The following is a 15,121-nucleotide window of genomic DNA, read 5'->3' on the forward strand; positions in this document are numbered from 1 at the left end:
TCGACAGAATGGATAAACCACGAGGTAATATTTGCTTTAGGAAAAAACTCCTTCCCTGAATATCCTTTAAGTAATAGGCTCTCTTGGTCCACTTAAAACAAGAGCCAAGGATAGTAAAACATACCTTTGAGGAACTTCCTATTGAAGAGAGTCCTATACACAAGAACTTCCTGTTTTGCTGGGAAATCTCTTAAATAATACTATTTGACACATATAACACAACAAATAATTACCAGAATTTTAATTTTAATTATAGGGCATGTAATATGATGTTACATCAGAGCTGCAAGGTAAATGAGCTTCCTATTTCTCAAGACCTTGTTCTGTCTGGAATTTTAAAAGGTCTTTTAAAATTAAAAAAAAAAAAAAGAAAATGGAAATATTTCATGGAAGTAAGGAAAACATCTAGTACTTTCAAATAATTGTGAAATACCTGAACCCAGGAGGTGGAGGTCGCAAGCTTACTACCAACGAAAGCTTAACAACCCTAAATGGGAGGTAACAGGCTTGTGCCTGGGTGTACAATTACTTTATTACTTCTAATAATTAATTTATTTACTATGCTAAGTAAACTTTAAGAGATGGGGGAGGGAGTGCAAAATAATATGAGAAAGACAGGCTAAAATACATGCAGACATACCAACCCCTCATTCAAAAATTATGAATTTCCGGAGGCAGAGCATTTAACAGGGCACAGCTCCAAGTGTAGAGCGTTTGCGAGCACACAGGTTACACGCCTATGAATGTAGACGTGCACATAAGGCCTTCTGTATCCTCCTTTAAGGTACAGTGATTTCCACGCACCCTCTCCCTTCATGAGATGCCTCACGTTGCGGGCCTGGGCCCTCGGGTCACAGCGCACCAGTGCAGATATCCATGCTGGATGTTGGCTTTTGCTGCCTGGCTCACAGTTCTGAATTTTTAGGTAAAACATTCAGCACAGCTCTTATTTACCCTAAAATCACTGGGGCAAGTGTCATAAAACAGATTTTTCTTTCCTTCTCCTTCTATACTAAAAAGAGACAGACTTTTCGAGTTTTGCTTTGTTGTTTACAATCGTGACGTCTGCAGAGGAACCTTAGCTCACAGTTGGCAAAGTCGGCTGGGGACCGGTCTGGGCCCCCCAAACGCCAGCGCGCCCAGTCTGGGCGCCTTTGGGCACGAGGCCCGCATCCCTGCGGGCATTCCACCCCCTTTCCCGTCCCCGCCCCGAGATGCGGGTCCCCGTCGCCCCTGGACAGCCTGAGAGAGAGATGCTTATTTTCTGGGTGTCTCCCGCCCGCCCAGAGCGAAGCCTCCATCTCTCCCGGGCCCCCAGCTGTCCAGGTGGGCCCCAAGCAGGTCCCTGCCCCGCTCTAGGCGGCCACCCGGGGATGGGCTGGAGCGGCCTCCGCTATGGGAGGTTGGGGGGGGGGGGGTCCTCCCAAACCCGCTCCTTCCCGGCCCCTGCGCGCCCCATCCCTTCCCGAGCATCCGCGCTCCAGCCGCCCGTCTCCCACACGTCCCAGCTCTTCCAGGGACAGCGCGGGGACCCCAGCCCCCTCTCTGGCCCCGCGGGGCTCGGGAGTCAGGGCCCGGCCAGGGAGCCGAGGCGGCCCCGGGGCCTCACGATCGCTGGGTGCGCTCTCCTCCTCAGGCGTGCCCCCGGCGGCGCCCTCGAGTGCAGGCCGCGCTAGCGCCGGGCCCCCTCCAGCCCGCTTTCCCCGCAGCCCCGCGCCGCCGCCCCCACAGCGCGTCCGGGGCACCGCGCGGCCCGTGCGTGCGCAGCGCCCCCCGCGGCCGAGCGGCGCGCAGACGGCGGCGCCGGGAAGGAGGGCGCCGCCCGCCCGGCCCGGCCCGGCCCGGCCCGGCCCGGCCCGGCCCGGCCCCATCCCCAGTTCGCCGCCCGCCCCCCGCCCCCGGGGCCGCCGGCCGTGTCCGCGCCTCCGCGCCCGCCCCTGATTTCCTCCGCGCGGCGGCGGCGGCGGCGGCGGCGGCGGCGGCGGCAGCGCCTCGTGCGCGCGGTTATTTATTTCCGGGCCCAGAGCGCTTATAATGGAGCCGCTGTCAGCAGAGCCTCCCGCCGCCGCCGCCGCCGCCGCCGCCGCCGCTGCTGTCCCTCCTCTTTTTTTTCCCGGCAGATCTTTGTTGTGTGGGAGGGCAGCAGGGATGGACTTGAGCTTGAGGATCTCCTGCTAGAGCAGCCGCGCTTGGAGAGAGGGCGCCGCAGCCGCGAGGAGGAGCCGCCGCCGCCGCCGCCGCCGCCCCGAGGCCCCTCCGGACCCGGCCTCCGCGTCCTCCCGCGCCCCGGCCCGGCCCGCGCCTCCCGGCACAGTCCCCTCGCGGCGGCAGATGTGTGTGGGGTCAGCCCACGGCGGGGACTATGGTGAAATTCCCGGCGCTCACGCACTACTGGCCCCTGATCCGGTTCCTGGTGCCCCTGGGTATCACCAACATAGCCATCGACTTCGGGGAGCAGGTAAGCCCCGGCCACCCCGGCACCCCCGCACTCTGCACCCCGCGCCCAGCTCCTTGCTCCCTCTCTGCCTTGGCCTCAGATGCCCGGGCATTTAGTGGATGGGGACAGAGGCGAGTCACCTGCTCCGCGAGGCTCTTTTTAAAATCCTAGAACATTTGGTGGGGTTGACAGCTTGTCAGAGATGACTTTCCGGCATTCCATTCCCCTTCCCTCCTCCCCCCAATTATTCAGCAGACTTTTCCAGCTCTCGCTGGAAAACATGAAAAGCCCGGAGGGCTTGGAGCTTCACCTATAGAAAGGTTTTTCGTGCACGGAAGGAGTATTATGTAATTTGTGATTATGTAAACCTCTGGTTTGTGAGTAAAATGTTTCTAATAGCTTGAGTGCCGGCGATTTTATTTATCCCGAGTTTGTGGTGATGGTGATGATGGGGGGAATTTTGCATTAGAATGTGTTCAAGTTGATTTCCCAGGTACTACTACTTTTTTTTTTTTTAAGCTTGTGTATGGATTAGAGCTGTCCCAAATGGGTTCTGATAAGCTAACCATTGACCATCTCTAGTTTTGGGTTTCTTTCTTTCTTTCTTTTTTTTTTCCCGTCTTGGATCACCAAAGAAGGGGCGCACATTTTTGTTTGTTGCCTTCTCATCCTTGTTTCTTTTTCCTGTTTTCCCCCATTTCTCTCCATGTGGCGTCATTGCAAATCGAGCGCTGCAGACTCCAGCAGCGGGGCTTTGGTGCTTGGCACTTCCCACTCCGCCGGTGGGGACCGTTTTCGCAGGCCTCTTGCGGGATGCGGTTGCATTTTTAAGGCTGGGAAAGAGTGTTGAGGGGAGGGGGCAGCGCCTGTCGCCTTGATGGCCAGGTGTCCGAATGGCCCCAGGGAGTGATTGAGCAGCACCTGCCATTGTCCTACCGTATTTCTTTTCCTTTAAGTCAACAGACTTGAAAGGATGTTTGTACAGAAAAAGCATCTATTTAGATGCACCTTTAGTTAAAAAAGAAAAAAACTAAAATAGTTTTTCAAAAGGGGATACATTTGACTCCTCCTTTTGGTGAGTATCTGCTTCCTTTGTCTCTCTGTGCTCAGAACTTTTGACTGATGCAACTGTTTAGCTACCAGAATGCTTAGCCCACCTTAAAAGCTACTTTTTTACTTGGAATTTTATTGCGGACAAGTGTTGACAAAGTAGCAAAGCCTCTGGAGACCTCTGTCTAGCTGGGAAACCAGCTTAGTTCTTTTGATGAAATATTATGTCTTTTCTGTTGCCACTTTGCTCTGCCAACACCTCCCCAGGGTCCCCCAAAGGCTCCACCTTCCCCCCCCTCTCCTCCCCTTCTTGCATAATTGACTGGTGACTTTGGGCATTTCCTCTAATCTTTGGAAAGGTTTTTAGGCCTGAACTTATTACATTGCACATTTTACACGACTTAAGTTCTATGTGTTCACCTTAACCTTTTACTATTTTCTTATCTTCTCGGAGCTGCCCTAAAGGCTCTGAGGTTGCTCAACTGATCCCTTCTTCCTGAACTGTAGTGTGTGTGTGTGTGTGTGTGTGTGTGTGTGTTGCTCAACTGATCCCTTCTTCCTGAACTGTAGTGTGTGTGTGTGTGTGTGTGTGTGTGTGTGTGTGTGTGTGTGTGTTATAGGGATAACTGGGAGAAATGAGTATTCTTTGCCATAATTAAACGGCCTGAAACATACCACAGTGTTGCCTCACATTTGCCTTGATTTAATGCAAGGTGATATAATTAAGAATTTTACTTTAGTGTAAAGAAAGGCGCCTCCCTGAGGTCATAAAAAGGAGGCTAGACATGAAAGAAGCCATACAATCAGTCTATCCTAGTGGGTCTAATTGAAACTCATCCTTGAGACGCTAAACTCCTGTTGTAGGTGACATAAGAAAAGTGCTAAAAGAGTCATCTTGTTTTACAGAAGCAAGTTTTATCAACAAGTGTTTTTGTTTTTTTTTTTTTTGAAGCCCTTATCCCTTAAGTGCCAGGGTATTTATGAGGTTACAGGCTGCCTGGTGGTGGAGACAGTTTATCAGAGTTGAGAGTAGAGAGATGGAGGGAAGAAATTGATATGTTTCCAAAACCTTGCTTTGCCTTCTGGCATCAGATGATAATTTGACAAAATAGGGCAGTGTGCAAAGAACAAAACTGACTTTTTCTTATTGTAAAACTGAAGGGGAAGATTAACAGTGTGAGCTAAAGAGTGACTGGGTCTTAGGTGGGTCCTGAACAAAAGAACATTTTAGCCCAACTGCTTTGAGGCACAATAAAGAGGAGGAAAAATGATCCCATTATATGCAAATATGCGTCTACTTTAGACTTCTGAAAGTATGCAGCTCTTACATGGAGGCTTATCTAGTTCTCTAGACGGATGGACGCATGTAGGTTTCTACCTTCTTTCCAAGCAGGCAGGTGTGTTACACCTTGCTCTGGGTGAACAGTGATTCACATTTCAGTAATTTACTGTTCCTCAAGTAGGCAGGTGACATGGGTGTCCAGAGGTCGAAACAGCCCTTGGTACACAAGCTTTCGAGAGGATGAAGAAACCCAAAATTCAGAAATAAAGCATCTCATTAGCTTTTAAGTCTCAAGAACGAAAGGATACTGAAATCATTTTAAATGTTTCTTAGGTGAAGGTTTTTCTGTTCATAAACATCTCCATTTGTGGTTTCTTTAGAAAATGTGGACAGAACTTTTAAAATGAAAATCCAGCTGTAAGCAAGATTCCACTGAAATTTGAATAAGCTGCCCATGTGACCGTGTGAAGTTATTATAGTCATCTCGGGGCTGTTAGTGTTGGGGGGGAAGGTGCTGTGACAAAGCCTGTGACAGTCCATCCAGGGCCTCCTGATGCTTTTCCGTGGACGTTATCTGTTTTGTATATCTTTTCCTGTACTGTTAAGGTCAACCAAGGAAGAAACCCGAATATTATGGAATATTTATTCTAACAAAATCTCGCATCACACTTTTTGGTTTTGATGGTGGCAGTAATTTGGAGGACGGGGCACGTGTTGAATTCTACACTGAAACAAAACAGGCTATATGGAATAGAATGACCTGCTTCTTAATATTAAGCATAGGCATCATAGAAAAAAATGGACTTCCCTGATGGTCCAGTGGTTAAGACTCTGAGATTCCAATGCAGGGGACAAGGGTTTGACCCCCGGTCAGGGAACTAAGATCCCACATGCCATGCAGTGTGCGAAAAGGAAGAAGAAGAAGAAAGAAAGAAAGAAAGATAACACATCCTTTATTGCAGAAACTAAAATAATGTTTGTAGAACCCTTTAGGTGTGTCGAACACTGAAAATTGTACTATATGTGAAATTATCATTTTACCTATATTTTTACAGATTAAGACTCAAAAGGATTCATTACTTCCATTCATCGAGCACTTCATTTGTATTTGTAACATCTCAGCACATGTTATATATGAGAAAGGAATCAGAGGCCCAGGCGTCTTAAGGCACACAGGCAGTGCGGGGCAGAGTCAGGGTTCAAACCGTATCTCCCTGGCCCTGAGCCATTCTGGTCTCTGCTTATGCACTGAGAGCCACCCCAGGAGTTTTCTTAGAAATTTAGAAGCAAGTTCTGGCTTTTCTAAGTCCCAGACTTGGTTTAGATGTAATCTTAGCTGTCGTATTTTGAATTTTAAAAGACTCAACAGATGTAGGATGGTCATAACAAGGTCTTTCAAGAAAAGGAGATTGTGACCCACAGGGTCATATAAGAAGGGCTCAAGTATCTAGATCATTAATTAAATCAACTCTGTATCTTACTTTAACGAGATCAGCATAGCCTTTGGTTAAAAGTGAGGGGAAAAGGTAAGAAACAACTGATATTGCCCCAAATTGTGCAGAAATCATTTAGTCTTTATCATTCGAGCGATACAGATTGCTCAGGAAAGAAGGAAGATGCAGAGATAAGTTTTGAACGATGTATTTCTTCAGAAGTGTCTGCAAATGTCCATTTGATGTCACTGTATTCAGAGGGCTGTGATTTCTGTTGAAAATCAAACTTGATACAAAGTCCTTGAATTCCTTAAAAGCCAAGTTCACCAAATTATGTAGACTAAATCAGTAATTTATTTTTTAAGGTATCTGTTGACACTTAAAGGTGGCACTATTGGTAAAGAACCCTCCTGCTAATGCTGGAAACCTATGAGACACGGGTTTGATTCCTGGGTGGGGAAGATCCCCTGGAGGAGAGTACGGCCACCCCCTCCTGTATTCTTGCCTGGAGAATCCCATGGACAGAAGAGCCTGGAGGGCTACAGTTCATGAGGTCCCAAAGACCTATGCCACGACACTTAAAATGTTAAGGACGGCTTTGCTGTGGAGATTTGAAAGAGAAAAAAGATGAAGATGGTCTCACTGAGGAAGAAATGTGTTCTGCTCAGTGCCAGGCAGTTTGACACCCAAGTGATTACTTGTTATTGCAGGTTATTTCAGATAACCCTGAGGGAATCAATCAATTTGGTTGGGACCAATATGATACATGAAAGACCCAAGTTATCTGTGAGCGAAGAGTTTTGCATATGAATTGTTAATTACTAGAGTAAGATGTGTGACAGGAATGTTTCACCCAGCCCCCTTTCTTACTTGTGAAACCTTTAGTTAGGTTTCCATGGTATAAGAGGGTTTCAAATTACTAACATCACAAAATGGAAAAAAAGAGAGAGAGAGAGAAGCCCCAGAAAAGTAGCTTAATAAATATTCCCCTTGTCTACTAGTAGAGAAATGAACTCCAGCCCACCCCAATTTTAAAAAGGTCTCCAGGAGGTATGGGAATGTTTTTTAAGTGAATGTTGTACATGGTACTACCCATTTCATCTAAGGTCGTTAAGTGATGAAAGAGACGTCCCCAGGGAGAGCTTGCCCTCAGTAATAACAAAAGTGGCCATTGCATGTTTCACTTTCCAAAGTACTGACAGAAAAGGTGATCCCAGAATGAGTTTCTAAGTAACTGTAGGTGAGAGACTTTTTTCCGCCTTCAGTCTGTTCTGTCCTCATGGACTAAATATCAAAACAACATTTCTGTTTTCGAATTATTAAAGTAACATATGCCATTTAATGTTCGGTTTGCTTGTGGGCTCAGCTGTGTTCCACTCTTTGCGAACCCATGGACTCTAGCCCACCAGGCTCCTCTGTCCATGGGATTTTCCAGGGAAGAATACCGGAGTGGGTTGCCATTTCTTTCTCCAGGTGATCTTCCCGACCCGAGGATTGACCCAATCTCTTGCATTTCCTGCATTGGTAGGTGGATTCTTCACCACTGTGCCACCTGGGAAGCCCCCAAAGTTTGGTTACACGTTTAAAAAAATTGGGGGAAATGTAAATTACCTCTAAAGCTACTGTGAAGAAAAACCCCTTTAATATTTTAGATATCTCCTGCCTTTTTTTTTTTACATAATTAAGGAGATATATATACATATATATGTATATATGTTTCACAGAACACACAGGTATTTTCCCCATATCACTTAAAGTATTTAACTGTGGTTTTAAATAGCAGCATAATTTGTGATTGTATGAACATGCATAATTTCCCTTGCTGTATATTCTCCTATTTAAATGCTGAGGTTTTTTTGTTTGCTTTTTCCAGTGTAAACTTAGTGGACATCTTTGTGTAATAGGTAGATAATGTGTTTTCTCTGATTGCCTTGGGCTTTATGCCTGGCATAATTTGATGCCTATTTCAGTTTCTCATCCATACATAGAAAATGAGGTCACTGGCAGTCTGTATTTAAGTCAAGGACACTGTGGCCCTCCTTAGTTCAATTGACAGTTACTTCTCCACTGTGTTTTCCCAGTTTTCTTTAGAGGTACTGATGTATTGGCATTTAAAGTACCTCTCTTTCATTGTACTTAGGTAAGTAGATTATTTCTAGGACCTCAAAGATATAATCTTGTGGTTCGTTTCTTTACTCATTTATTTATTGGGGTGGTTTGATGAGCAACCTAACTACTACTTTGTCAGAACACGTCTTCCTGCAGAAGGTAATCTAATACTTCATGCATCAAGACAGTATCTAAATCTTTTTCTAGTAATACATCAAATTCTTTAAAAGCAGTTTTAAAAGTATACCAAATAATACCATTTATGGTACCATTTCACTTTTTTGATGTGACAAGCCCAGTTTCATATTTGTGGCCAGTAATTGGTTTCCGTGTCTTCTCTCTCCCTTGTCTGATCTGGGGCAATGGGGTAGGTTATGTTGGGATGAGAGGTGAGAGGTCATATGTGGAAAGTCATTCCTTTAATGTCCTGTGTAAGTCAGAATAAATACACTTGTTAAACTTATACCAGAGTGACTTGAGTCATGTCTACATTTTAAAAAATCAACTCGGTAATTTTTTTAGCACCTGTAACTTTATTAGTTGATGCGGTGTTGCCATAATGCTGCATTTTCTGGATATGAGCTATCTCTCTGTGAGTGCATTTTCATGATAATCGAAGCTTATCCCTTAAAATGCAGATCGCTGGTTTTCTTTCTGTAGCATGAGATTGTTATTGCTGGAAAGCTATGTTGCACATTTTTCTGCCATATTAAATAAATGCTATATGCAAATCACAAAGAACGTCTTTCTGGTGGCTTGTGAATGTTGTGCAAGGCAATCAGCTGACAGGATGTCCACTGACAGGTGATATTCAAAATACTTAACAAAGAGTTTGGCCAGTTTAAATAAAATAATATTATTTTATTTATAAATAAAATGTAAATAATAATTTATCTGTTTGGCCAGATAAAATAAAACTCATAAGATAATAATGAATGAAAATAGCAAATACATGTTGAATACTTGCTTTTTCATTTTCTGCTTTGGATCTGCTCTGGACCCTAGAAACTCAAATCCATTAGAAGTCCGTGAAAAAAATGAAGAATATATAATTTTGGAGGCTTCCCTTGGGGGAAAAAAAGCATATATACTTTGTGACACTAGCCCTCCTGTCCTGGCCTAATTTTGTTTCTCTTCTAGAGAGATTCTAGAGTCAGTGTCAGGTAGGTGACATTTGAATAAGAGAAGCATTTGACACAGCCCCTGCTCCCAAATCAGGTCCTAGTTGAGAAAACATACCGGAAACACTTCTGCAGTCAGAGCATCACAGAGCATGATGCCTCATTGCACACTGCAGTTTGTGATAAGGTGAAGCAAGGTATTCAGCACTCAAAGCAGCATACAGTGAGTGTGTGGTCTTGGCGATGAAATAGTAAGCCGTAAAGAGGTAGTTCTCACGGCTTGTCTCCCCTGCCTCCTTCTCTGAACGTTGTCTCCCTGCCTCCTCCTCTCCAAACCCTCCTGTCCCCAAAGTGGATACCACCTGTCTATAGAGGTGAGAATCCCGTGGACAGAGGAGCCTGGCAGGCTACAGTCCATGGGTCACAAGAGTTGGACACGACTTAGCGACTAAACCACCATAGAGAGAAGAACAGAAGTCACAGGACAGGGAAATTGGTGGACTTCACATCAAGCCGTATAAACCCCAGGTTTTGTTCCTGGTTTTTGTTTTGTTTTTTAATACATATTTTTGGCCATGCCTTGTGGCATTTGGGATCTTAGTTCCTGCATGCATGTGTCAGTCAGTCATGTCCAACTCTTTGCAACCCCATGGTCTGTAGCCCGCCAGGCTCCTCTGTCCATGGAATTTTCCAGGCAAAAATAGTGGAGTGGGTTGCATGCTCCAAGGGATCTTCCTGACCTGGGGATCAATCAAACCCACATCTCATGTGTCTTCTGCATTGGCACGTGGGTTCTTTACCACTCGCACCACCTGGAAAACCCCCTTAGTTCCCTAACCAGGGATCAAACCTATGCCCCTTTCACTGGAAGGTCGGAGTTTAACCCCTGGACCCTCTGGCAAGTCCCTCTGTTTTATTTTTGCTGTTTCTATGGTTTGGGGGTCATTCAGCTGCAATGCCAGCAACCAAGTACCATTCACAATGCTGAGAGCAAATGCGCTTATAATGACCAAGACTGCAGTTATCTCAAGTCAGCTGAGGATTTCTGCCTCACAGCTTTCTGGTTCTATATAGTTGCTTCTCCATGCCAAAAATGTTTTCCAAGTTCATCTTGGGAAGGGAAGTAACTTACTTATTTGTCAGGGCAAAGGTGGTATTGATTCCACTAGGTAATGAGCGTGTACATCTGGTCCAGGAAATGCCACGTGGTCCCCAGGGCAGATGGACCAGCTTCGTTTCTACTGGGGGAGTATCTCTTGGTCTCAGTTACAGCTCACAGGGTCTAGCCGGCTTTTACATTTTTCATGGGGTTTTCACATCACAAGATTAGCAAGGCTTTCCGTGAGACTGACGCCCGGCACTGTTGCAAGGCTGTCTTCCTGTAGGTGGGTTTGTCAGTATGAACGTGCAGCCCTCTTACCGAAGTGAGTCCGCATCTCTGTCCCCAAGCTGGGGGTGGAGGAGGGGCTGGGTGGACGGCAGCCGTTTTCATCCCGCCTGGATGGGGACTGCGGCTGGCCCTGGGGACCTCTGACTCCAGGCTGGGAGGAAGTGAACAGCAAAAGTAGGACTCTGGCTGAGAACTTTCAAGAAAGTTGAGGCTGAGACTCCTCAGGGCGTGCAACTGGAACTAAATGGCTGGAAGGCAGAATGTGTACCAGCAGATTAAAGGAGCTAACTGAGCCAAGATGAGAGGGACAGGCGTTGTCTCTGTGGCCGTGATCTTCCCGGGATGTGAGAAGTAAAGGTAACTTACCTTGTGAGGCACCCAGGAAGGGTTGGTTTGGGTGGGGGAACTTTCAGGATTGTGGTCCAGCATAAGCATTTACATGGTGAGAGCCGGTCACTCCTGATTTTCTTAACTAAAGAATAATGCGTGTGGGCTAAGTCGCTTCAATCGTGTCCAACTCTTTGCAACCCTATGGAATGTAGCCCACCAGGCTCCTCTGTCCATGGGCTTCTCCAGGCAAGAATACTGGAGTGGGTAGCCATTCCCTCCTCCAGGGGATCTTCCTGACCCAGGGATTGAACCCATACCTTTTGCAGTTTCTGTATTGCAGGTAGATTCTTTACCACTGAGCTGCCCAGGGGAAGCCAAATAATAATGAACCCACATCAATAAGCTTGTCAGCATCCCTGCTCAGTTTTTTGTCATTTTTTTTTTTTTTTAAGAAATATACCATTAAGTCTAGGGAAGTTTCTGAGTCATTTTTTTTTCATTTGCCAATTGGCATAGGTGTGGCTGTTTAGTGTTCTCAGAGGTGTCTTTAGGATGATAAGAAGTATGTATACTGTTGACCGCTGCTCTGTGAACAACCCCAAGATCTGCTGGCCACCGGGTTGTGCATTTTAATACAGGGGAATGGTGATGTGGAGAATCTAAAATAGCAGATTACAAAAAAAGAGAAAGAAAGTCATCTGAGTGCTTTAAATGGTTTGGCAGGAAATTCACCGTGGCTGGGACACAGCTGCCTCCCACGACGTGTGGCCTAAACTTGACATTTTATAATGACAGACAGCACAGAGGAGGGTAACAAATAACCATGCTTCATAAGAGAGTGGTAGCTGCTACCTCCTCAGGATCCTAGCCAAGTCCAATGCAGAAGCAACTGCAAAGACCCCTTGCCACCTGCTTGATCCCAAACAGGGAGTCAGAGGTCTCTGCTCTGCTTTAGACTCACATTCAGTTGTTTCCCTGGAGCTCTCCCAGGGAGCTTGTTTTTTCTTGGGACAGTTATGGTTCCACCCCCTCCCGTTTCCTTTGTAGGGTTGCATCACCTGGAGTCCCACGTGAGGTCAGGGTGGACCTCCTGGCTTCCCACACTGAGCCTCACATCTTTGCGTGTCAACACCACCTGCACCTCACACCTCTTGGGCTGCTTACCAAACCCAGGGAGGCTCCCTGGCGCTGTTGGCAGTTTGGCCCAAGTGTTTACCAGGCTTCCCTGGATGAGCCAGTGTTTTAGGAGCCTGGACTTAGTTCCAAAGATCCACTGTAGGGCCCCAAGCGATTGGTGGCTGAGATGCAGAACCATTTTTGTTTTTCTAAAATTCATGATTAATTGCTTTCAGGCTTCATATGTCCTCTTTCAGGGGCGGAGGCTGTTTTTCTTTCCTTTTTTCATTTATATGCAGTGAAATGTACAGATCTTACGTGAACAGGTCTATGAGTTTTGAGCGATGACAAATGTATACCCGTATATAACCCACACCCTCATGGCTCAGTGGGTGAAGAGTCCGCCTGCAATGCAGGAGACCCAGGAGATGTGAGTTCGATCCCTGGCTCAGGAGGATCCCCCGGAAAAGAATATGGCAACCTGCTCCAGTATTCTTGCCTGAAAAATCCCACGGACAGGGGAGCCTGTCGGGCTTCAGTCTAAAGGGTCACACAGAGTTGTACACAACTAGGCAACTAAACGCACACACACCAGTCAAGACAGGGAGCGTTTCCGTCAGCCCAGAAGGTTTCTGGTGCCCCCTCTCCCAGGGGCCAGCTGCTGTTCCAGGTGCCGTGGGAGCCTTTTTAATTGCTCGGACAAAGCGACACGCATGCCTTCAGTCCCAGATAACTGAGTTTGAGACCTCTCGTTGTTATTACAGACTGTAGCCCTGTTACTCTTTCCTGCTGCAAAAAAGGGCTCAATCTTGTGGATTTTAGTGGGTGTAAGGCAGGTGGACAATTTGACTTTCCGTGTGAAATAACTTTTCTCCTTATTTGGTACTATTTGGTGCTTTTAATTCTTCAATGAGTGTACACCCGTCAGTTACATGATCATTTTGATTTTCAGATATGCTTCAAAATTAAAGTCTGCTTAGAAAGCTGGCATCATAAAATGAAAGGTGGTTCGCACATACGATGGACTCTTTCCAGTCCTAAAACAGAAGTGAAATCACGATGTATGCAACAGCATGGGTGAACTTTGATGCTCTGTGAAATAAGCCAGGCACAAAAGGACATGCTTTTGTGTATGTGGATTCCTCCACCTGTATGCAGTACCTCAGACAGTTTTACATCATAGAGGCAGGGGGTGGAATAGCAGTTACTAGGGCTTAAGGGAGGGAGGAATTCAAGCTATTGTGTAATGGTACAGAGTTTCAGTTTGGAGACAAAGCTGAAGATGGATGGTGGCGATGGTTACACAATACTGTGAATGTACCTAATTCCACTGAACTGTACACTTCTAAATCAGGGATCCTCAGCCTTCGAGATCTTAATGCCTGATGATCTGAGGTGGAGCTGATGTAAGAATAATAGAAATAAAGTGACAATAAATATAATGCACTTGAATCATTCCCAAACCATCCCCCCTCCCCACCCCGTCTGTGGAAAAAATTGTCTTCCACAAAACCAGGCCCTGGTGCCAGAGAAGTTGGGGAATGCTACTTTAAATGGTGAACATAATAAATTTTATGTTAGGTATATTTTATCAAAATTTTAAAATTTTCATGAACTGCATAAGCTGCTCGGAAAGCCAGTGGCTTTTGAAGAGGGCCTCTCTTTAAAAAAAAAAAAAAGTTTATTAATTTTATTCTAGTTATAGTCATTGTATAAAGAAGGAAAATAAAAGTATAGAAAAGAAAGGGCTTCTCTGATAGCTCAGAAGGTAAAGAATCTGCCTACAGTGCAGGAGACCCGGGTTCAATCCCTGGGTGAGGAAGATCCCCTGGAGAAGGGAATGGCAACCCACTCCAGTGTTCTTGCCTGGAAAATCCCATGGACAGAGGAGCCCGGCAGTCCATGGGGTCGCAAAGAGTCAGACATGACTGAGCAACTAACACTTTCACTTTTCTTCATAGAGAAGAAAATAAAAATACATAACATAGTCTCTAGACGCATCTCCCCCCAGCACCTAGAACTAGTGCTGTTTATTATTTTAGTGCTTGCCCTTCTCATTTCTTTTCTAAACGTATATTCTAAATGTATATTCTAAAACAAAATTGCAGCCTTTTTCCATTTTACCTCAGAGGCAAGTTTCCCTTGATTTTTCAGTATTCATCTCAAATGACATTCTTTCACAAGGATACGCCATTCCCAAATTAACTGACCCTCTGCAGCTGGATTTCTGTTCCATTCTGTTACGAACAGTGCTCTGAAACGTGTTTGCTCAGGAATCTGTGTTTCTGATTATCTCTTTGGATTAACACTAGAAATGCCTGTGGGCTGGTGCCCCTTTTCAAGGCTTCCCCTGTGTGTGACCCCACACGGCTGTCCCAGTTGACCCAGTTTCTCCGGCAGTCGCCCATTGGATGCGGACCCAGCCTGAGTGGGCACTCCCACCTCAATACTAGAATCGGTGTTCTAGTTCTCTCAAAGCCACGTGGTACTGAACTCCTTCAAGTGACTTCTTGTATGAAAAGCATGTTTTAAATGCCAAGAGATCAATGCAGTGTTTCATCATGTAATACTTTTAAATTCTTGCAGGCCATACATTCTTTCCAGGGAGCACGTATCAATACATTCACTGCCCAAAGTGAAAGAGGTAGTTGCTTAGTCGTGTCCAACTCTTTGCCACCCCAGGGACTGTAGCCCACCAGGCTCGTCTCTCCATGGAATTCTCCAGGCAGGAAGACTGGAGCGGGTTGCCATTTCTTTCTCTACAGATTCTTCCCAACCCTGGGATCGAACCTGGGTCTCCCACATGTCAGGCAGATTCTTTACTATCTGAGCCACCAGGAAAGTCCAACTACG

At 46.0% G+C, this 15,121-nt stretch overlaps 1 protein-coding gene across 1 annotated transcript in view; it reads left to right on the forward strand.

The window, feature by feature from the left end:
• The first annotated feature begins 2,032 nt into the window (after positions 1–2,032).
• ANKH (ANKH inorganic pyrophosphate transport regulator) overlaps positions 2,033–15,121 on the forward strand; it is a 161,221-nt gene continuing 148,132 nt past the window's right edge. The window contains exon 1 of the mRNA XM_061129322.1: positions 2,033–2,458. Within this exon, the coding sequence (XP_060985305.1) occupies positions 2,363–2,458 (96 nt within the window). The 5' untranslated portion in view covers positions 2,033–2,362. The remainder of the gene's footprint in view (positions 2,459–15,121) is intronic.

Source organism: Dama dama, chromosome 25 (genome assembly GCF_033118175.1).
Source record: "Dama dama isolate Ldn47 chromosome 25, ASM3311817v1, whole genome shotgun sequence".
Lineage (NCBI taxonomy): Eukaryota > Metazoa > Chordata > Mammalia > Artiodactyla > Cervidae > Dama > Dama dama.